Source organism: Semicossyphus pulcher, unplaced genomic scaffold (assembly GCF_022749685.1).
Source record: "Semicossyphus pulcher isolate SPU_LCO1_2020_fin unplaced genomic scaffold, fSemPul1.0.p SCAF_1, whole genome shotgun sequence".
Classification (NCBI taxonomy): domain Eukaryota; kingdom Metazoa; phylum Chordata; class Actinopteri; order Labriformes; family Labridae; genus Semicossyphus; species Semicossyphus pulcher.
This window is the reverse complement of record NW_027211603.1, coordinates 29,892,539-29,899,684: the sequence shown is the minus strand read 5'-3', so window position 1 is coordinate 29,899,684 and position 7,146 is coordinate 29,892,539. Positions and strand designations below refer to the sequence as shown.

Genomic DNA, 7,146 nt, shown 5'->3' with positions numbered 1-7,146 from the left:
CTAAATACTTTCACAATAGCAGTGCCAACGATAGATTTTATAATAACACGTTTTTTGTGTTCCATGTTAGTTTTGTATGTGAGCATCATTCACTGTACAAACAAAGTGTACAAAGCTGCAGACACTTCACTCATTGGTTTTTGATCTACTGTTTTTAAAGTTTTGTAGTTTGGCCATTGCCATCTTAGTTTGTGGAGCCTACAGTGACTGTGTTTGGACACAAGTTTTAACTCCCAAATGGGACCAAAATCCACAAAATGAACATCCTGCTGTATCGGAGAAGACTTGAACCATATGAAACAGACCGTAAACCCTTTGAGAACATGTTTACTGAGGTAATACATCAAGTAAAAAGTAGCTCATTTTCTCATATGGTTCCAAAAAAATTGGACTGGTGTTTGCAACCAGAGCAGTCTCCCCCTGCTGGCTATTAGAAAGAATGCAGGTCGAAGGCGCTTGAGAATTGACTTTACTCTTGAAACCAGAGACAGATAGACGATTCTATTGAGGACACAACACACACACACATTATATACATAAAACGATTCTTCTTAAAGTTTCTATATTTAATAAGCAATTACATTGTTATTCTTATACAACTTCACACTCTTTTACAAAACACAGAGGTACACCCATCAATGTACAGTATGTAAATGTATCACAACATGTCTGAGGAATGTGATCTTTGAAGGAGTCTGTGGTGCACTTGTAACAGTTTTTTTTTTTTACACAGTATTTACAGATCTCAACCCAGTTAACGGCGCCTGGATATGGCAGACAGGCATACATATTGTTGTAAATGTGAGTCTCTTTGTAGATTTAATAATCCAACCTGCTGGTTTACATCATGTTAAAAAGGCCACTGGCCCACACTTCATATGCTCTGTTACAACATAAACAGCTGATACGCAAGTGCTATAAGAGATTCCAAATGCATGTAAACACCAATGTCTCTTACACCACAGTAATTAAGCATACTGTATGAAGGTAGTGGTACCAAACTTCTGTCAGGAAATCAATTTAACCTTAATAATCTTTGATAATTTGATTATCATGGCCTGATTGAAATACTAAGTGTATATGGGGAACTGACAGAAGACTCATGCACAAGTAAACATCTACTGCCAGCCACCCATCTGTCTGTCGAGATGGATTCTGCTTATGTTATACAACAACATGCTAATGGTAATAACTGTATCATCACATCAGGTAAGAAATCTATTAACTGTCTTAGCAGGTCGAGCACCTTGAAAGAGTTCACAGTGGCACTCCTAGAGATGAGAACATTTCCAAAACTCAACAGAGGCTTGAGGAGACAGGTGAACTTTCAAAACCTGAAGAGCAGCCTGTGGACGTGTGTAATCATGCAGCTTATTCATTTACGAGTCAGCCATTCGTTCTGCTGACGTACTTCCTCCTGTCTCTCCTATGTTGTGCATGTTGCTGGCTGGTGTGGCTGCTGTCGAGTGTTATGAAGATAATCTCTCTTATAGTAACAGGAAGGCACCTTCAGCATCTCAAAGAGAGTAGTGACATAATAAAAACATATAGAGGGAACACAGGGTGTAAAGTATAAAGTATACTGTAGCCAGGCAGAGATATAAAGACAGAGATACTCATCCACAAGTGGTAAACATCATGTGAGTAATTAGTGAAACAGAGCTGTAGGTAGCAGCAGTAATAGACAAGTATTGCTAATTGCAGAATCTGCTTGCATATTGACCTCATAAAAGTTATTACACCATCAAAATACCCGCACAAACCAAAACACTATACCAACATATACATTTCATAAGGCACATTAGCTCAAGGATTTAGTCATAGAAGAAGAGTGTCTTGGAAATGGAGCAGAGGATGACAGATTCCTTGAGAGAAGATGAAGATGATGAGATAAAGATGAGAAAGAAAACTTGGCATACTGGCGAGGAGGATGGAGGGGCAGTACTACCAAACCAACAAATAAAATAAAAACACATTGCGCAGCTTCAGGGCTTAACAAACTAATGCCCAAAGTATAACCATCTGCTTCTTTATACATGTGGAGCCCCATTCAGGCTGCACCTGCTCAGGAACATGGACGAAACCATCCCGTAACCGTTCAAAAACTGACCGAACAATGTGACAAACTTTTACGCAAAAACTGGAAGTACAGGCGTGGATGTAAAACTGGAATTCCTGGTTGGCTGCACTGATCAATCAGTGGCTTTGGAGGCAGTGAGGGGTTCAGTCTCTGAAGGGTCTCCCTGAGGAAACACCACATAACACACCTTCTGGCCAATGTATGTGGCTTTTTCTGCAACACAAAACACAACAGAAGATGTTTTATTCACAGAGGATTGCTCCTTACATATTTAAGCTTTTAAAAAAATATATAAATTAATATTAATGTACAGTTGCAAAGACAAACTCACCAACTATCCTGTAGACCCATTTAGGTTTGTCCTTCCACCTCACTCCCACGAAGAACACAGGGACTCCAGTCAGCATGATGACCATTCCCAGGCCACAAACCACGGGTTCAGAGTACAGACTGAAGCCCAGCAGCACCACCCAGAATATCATGTAGCTGATGGGGATCAACATGTTCACCTGCACACAAAAGATACACACATAATTGCACAGAATACTGAAGAGTTGCCACTTTTAGAGCAGACGTTTTAATTTTCAACCTAAACTAAACACATCATATATGAGCAAACAAACACTTTTCATTCCCTGTGTAGGGATGTGATCATATATCATTAAAATAACAATGTATGAGACACAAACAAAACTAACTGTGTTGTTTGTGATGTTTATTATTTTGATACATGAAAACAGAGCATGTATTCTGTCAAGGCTGACACGTTTCATGAATTAGAGCTTTAGGACACCAGGGGGCGCCAAAATATAATCCATGTTCATGTTGAGTGAAAAGTAGCAGGAAGTCACATCCAGAGCCAGAGTCCATAAATTATCCCACTGACAGCTCAGCTTCCACTCAGACTGCTGAGGTAATGTTGGATTTTACAGACTGACGGCTGATGCTACAAGATACTGCTCAGCTAAGGTGAGAAGTTACACATATTAATCAAGTAATCATAGTGCTGATTTGTGTTAATAGAGCCTTGTGAAGCCTGGAGGCTTTCTTTATGTTTGCACCAAAAAAAGAGGTCTGAATTTAGGGGGTAAATATGCAACAACAAGTCACATCTGTTGGCTTGCAGCCCTTCAAACATGACAGGAAACTATTCTGTTAACTTGTAGAAACCCTATATTTTTGAACAGTATTCTTTTCTTCTAAATACATGCATGGTCCACAGTGTGTTGTTTTTTCCTCAAGTAGGAAACGTCTCTGAAAGAGCAAAACCTTACAGGCGCTGCCCAAAAGAATAGCCATTAGAACTAATCTAGTTAGCTAGTTAGCAAAATTACAACTACTTCTTTTTGAAGTTAAAGTTTAACAATTGCCGCTAGAATTTATGTTTATTGTCAGCAGCCTCTACACCTGCTGTTGACATCTCCTACATGTTGTTCCTGCAGTGGCTCTGTGTCTGTCAGGTGTCAAGGTGTACCTTGATGGGTCTGGCCAGGTTCGGCCTCTTCTTGCGGAGGTAGAGGAGGCCGGCAATGGTTACCCCATAGGACAGATAGTTGATAAAGGACACATAGTTGATCAGGTTGTGTGTCTCTCCAATGCACAAGATGACTATGGTTGCAATGCACTGTGGGAGAAGAAGGTGGGTTCAAAGGTCATACGTATATGAATCAAACAATAAAGCAAAATCAAAAGTTCAGTACAGCATTATATTCATTTCTAAATTACGAGCCCATTTAGACTATAGACAAGAAATCTGTATGCTTCAGGGCAGGATAAATGGTCACTTCTGGCTCAAATAAAACAAGATGGCCATGGACAAAATATGGAACTTGAGGCTTCAAAACAATATCCACGAAAACAATGGGTGACATCAGACTGACTGTGTCAACTTCCTTTACACATGTGTTTTATGAGCCTTGCAGGGAAGACCAAACTGTGAGTGCAGTACTCACACAAACCAGCAGGGCAGGGATGGGAGTGCAGTTCTTCAGGTGGATCATAGCCAGCAGATAAGGCAGGTGACCCTCTCTGGCTCCAGAGAAACACAATCTACAGATAGAAACAGACACAAACCTTTATGTTCAGCTTTACCACACACGTTCGGAGAACACTTGATATTAAAATTGAGGTTTGGCTTGTGTTGTAGAGCAAAAAAAGGTGTATTTTACCTGGAGGAGGTGAACAGATACCCGTTGATTCCTCCAAAGGTGGACAGAGCCACAGAGATCGGCATCACCCAGGAGAACATCCCCAGCAGCTTTTCCCCGAAAGTCTGGAACAACACAACATCTGATGGATCACATTATTGACTATACTGAGAGGTTGACCCATTGATTGATTCAGTTCCTAGAAGTAATTCTTCACTGCATTCATTTACAACCTGCAAAGCTATATTTATCAGACTCTGGGAAGCTATGAAGTTTGTGTGTAGGAGATTAGATAACCACTTTTTATTCTCTTTAGGAGATTTTTTACTAAAAGTACTAAAAATAGTGATGTTATCATTGAATGTTTCAGACATTATCAGACTCATAATTCAAGCTCTTCAAAGAAAAGTAGACAAATCAGCTCATGACTGTTTCCCAGATTGCCCCTGGGATCATGAAAAAACTCTAATCTTATTGACTGATTGATTAATTGGTTGGTGGAGGTCTGTCTCATGCTCTGATTCTCAGCGTTAGCAGGCCTGTAGTTATAAGCTAAGAAAAAAAACCCATTCATAAACAGAGCTGGAGAGCTGCTCACCACTGCCACAGCGTTGGAGGCCAGCAGCTCCTCAGGGGTCATGGAGGAGAAGTAGGCGATGTTGGTCAAAGTGTAGACGAGGGTCACCAGAGGGATGGATATGTAGATGGCACGGGGCAGGTTCCTGATAACAATAATGACAGAAGTGATGATGAGTATTCACATCAGGGTGTAAAAGTGTTCAAAAACTTTTTTGCAGGCTTTACAGGCATAATGTTAAAACTATGAATTCAAACCAATCATATAGGTCAGAATGAATTGGCTGAGCTGTACATTTTCTTCCACAGGATAAGAATAAGTGATTAAGACCAATACAGCGCTGTTCTCTGTTCTATCAAAACACCTCTGATACAGCCTAAAACGCAGGTTCACCCGTTAATAAACCGATACCAAAAATGTAATGTTTTTTTGCAACACGGTAGACTACAAAGCAATAACACATACGTATTGGCTGCAACTAGGAACGTACTTAGTTCAGGTAAATTATCAAGTGATGATAGCAAACAACAGCGCATTGTTAGCTTTGAGTGTATGCTGTCAAAGCTAGCTTAATGTCAGCTATCAGTATTTTTCAATCGCATATTTTAAGGCTGTAATTTTGGAAAATTCTGAGTTTAGATGATGAAAACACAAAACAAGAAAGGTAAAAACACAAAATAAAGCAATTTCATGTTAAAAGTTTGGTCTGACACTCCTCAGTGGACAAAGGACATCCGGAGGGGGTGCATCGAGCTAATGCTAATGTTAGCTCAGCTTGTTTTTAGGTTAGAATTACTTCAGTATGGGGAGCCGGGCCATAAAACAATGACAGCAATAAGTCCACACCTATGCAGGTTTAGTTTTTAGTTCTATACAGCTGTTAAAAAAGAATACAAATGTGTATTTTGGCACTGATATTGATGTGTGCTCACTATCGGCCAATATCCAATTCAAGGTAAAAATGGCATCAGAACATCTCTAGACAAATAAAGTGTCTATTGTGGTTTATGAAAACATGTATAATATAAAATGGTTTAAAATCTGTGCATGTGCATGTCATACTTGCGTGGCTCCACGACCTCCTCTGTGACGTAGTTGAGGAAGTTCCAGCCGCTGTAGGCGAAGGAGGCCTGCAGGAAGGCCAGCGCTATCTGTCCCACTGAGGGGTCCTGACTGAACTCAAAGGCCGTGCTGGGCCGCAGGGCGTCATAGTGACCTGAGAAGGTGAGAGGACGAGACGTGTGCACATTAAAAAGTTTAATTTGTTTTTATTTATTTTTCTCAATTATTGGGATTGTTTTTATTTGATGACCTTTTTATGAAATGTCTGGTGATTGCAATCTGTCGTGGCAAAATGTTGCACAGGCTGCAACATTTTGGTTGAAAGGTTTATTAACTACATCTTTTTAAACATTGAAGGTGCACTATGTAAGATTTTACATGTATTAATCATTTTATATTGCCAATGTGTGAAGGGATAGTAGAGGAACGGAAAAATTGAGACCGTCCCCAACTTCCTCCATTGCCTCTAACAGCCTGTGGGCTGATTCCTATCTAAAGCACTCAGGACAGTTTACCCGTGAAAAGAAGAGGATGTGACATATATGTGTGCTCTCCTCGCCTCGCTGCCTAGAGCTCATTCTCCGCCTCCTCCACAGTCAATAGAAGCACAATGCCAGATCCATGCAGTGTAGTTATGTTAGAGCTAGTAGGCTAACCTTAGCATACTCGCTAATGTTATGACTACCAAAATACTATCCCAGTGTGTACGTCAGTTGTCTAGCTTGACAAATAACTTCACCAGCTAACATGATATTAACTCAGGTATTATGACAAACAGTGTTGATTTTGATAAATCAAATAAACACGTATCGGCCGTGTTTTCGGCAAAAACCCCGGATGCTCACAGTGTTGCCAACTGTTTTCCAATGAAAGTAGCTAGCACTAGCTTCAGAAGTTGCATAACGTTTAGTGGGTGTGAACACATGCTGCCCGCTGCCCAAGGCCAGCCTCCCCTGCCCCTGACTGCCTGCACAGTGCTGCACGGGACAAGAGGAGAGAGGAGAGAGCAACTCAGAGTTGTTGGCAGAGGAGCCGTGAACTACGATTACTCTGAGCAGCATACATGGGAATAAATTACAATATATTTTTCACGGGTCTGAAAATGTTGCTACATTTGTCGCTTGTCACTTTTTTAGAGAATAAGTTGCCGCGAGGGTCTAAAGAGTCGTTAAATTTAGCAAGAAAGTCACTAAGTTGGCAACAGTGGATGCTCGTTCATCCGTGAGAGTGTCCGCGTGAGGGCATGCAAGAAAGTTGGCTGCAGTTCACTCAACGGCCGA

At 40.7% G+C, this 7,146-nt stretch overlaps 1 protein-coding gene across 1 annotated transcript in view; it reads right to left on the bottom strand.

Moving 5' to 3' along the window:
- Positions 1-457: 457 nt before the first annotated feature.
- Positions 458-7,146, bottom strand: part of slc7a10a (solute carrier family 7 member 10a) — a 32,068-nt gene continuing 25,379 nt past the window's right edge. Inside the window, exons 5-11 of the mRNA XM_069687113.1 lie at positions 5,867-6,020; positions 4,826-4,949; positions 4,249-4,352; positions 4,033-4,129; positions 3,555-3,704; positions 2,412-2,589; positions 458-2,293 (exon numbers count right to left, since the gene is read on the bottom strand). Coding sequence (XP_069543214.1) covers positions 2,193-2,293; positions 2,412-2,589; positions 3,555-3,704; positions 4,033-4,129; positions 4,249-4,352; positions 4,826-4,949; positions 5,867-6,020 — 908 coding nt within the window. The 3' untranslated portion in view covers positions 458-2,192. The remainder of the gene's footprint in view (positions 2,294-2,411; positions 2,590-3,554; positions 3,705-4,032; positions 4,130-4,248; positions 4,353-4,825; positions 4,950-5,866; positions 6,021-7,146) is intronic.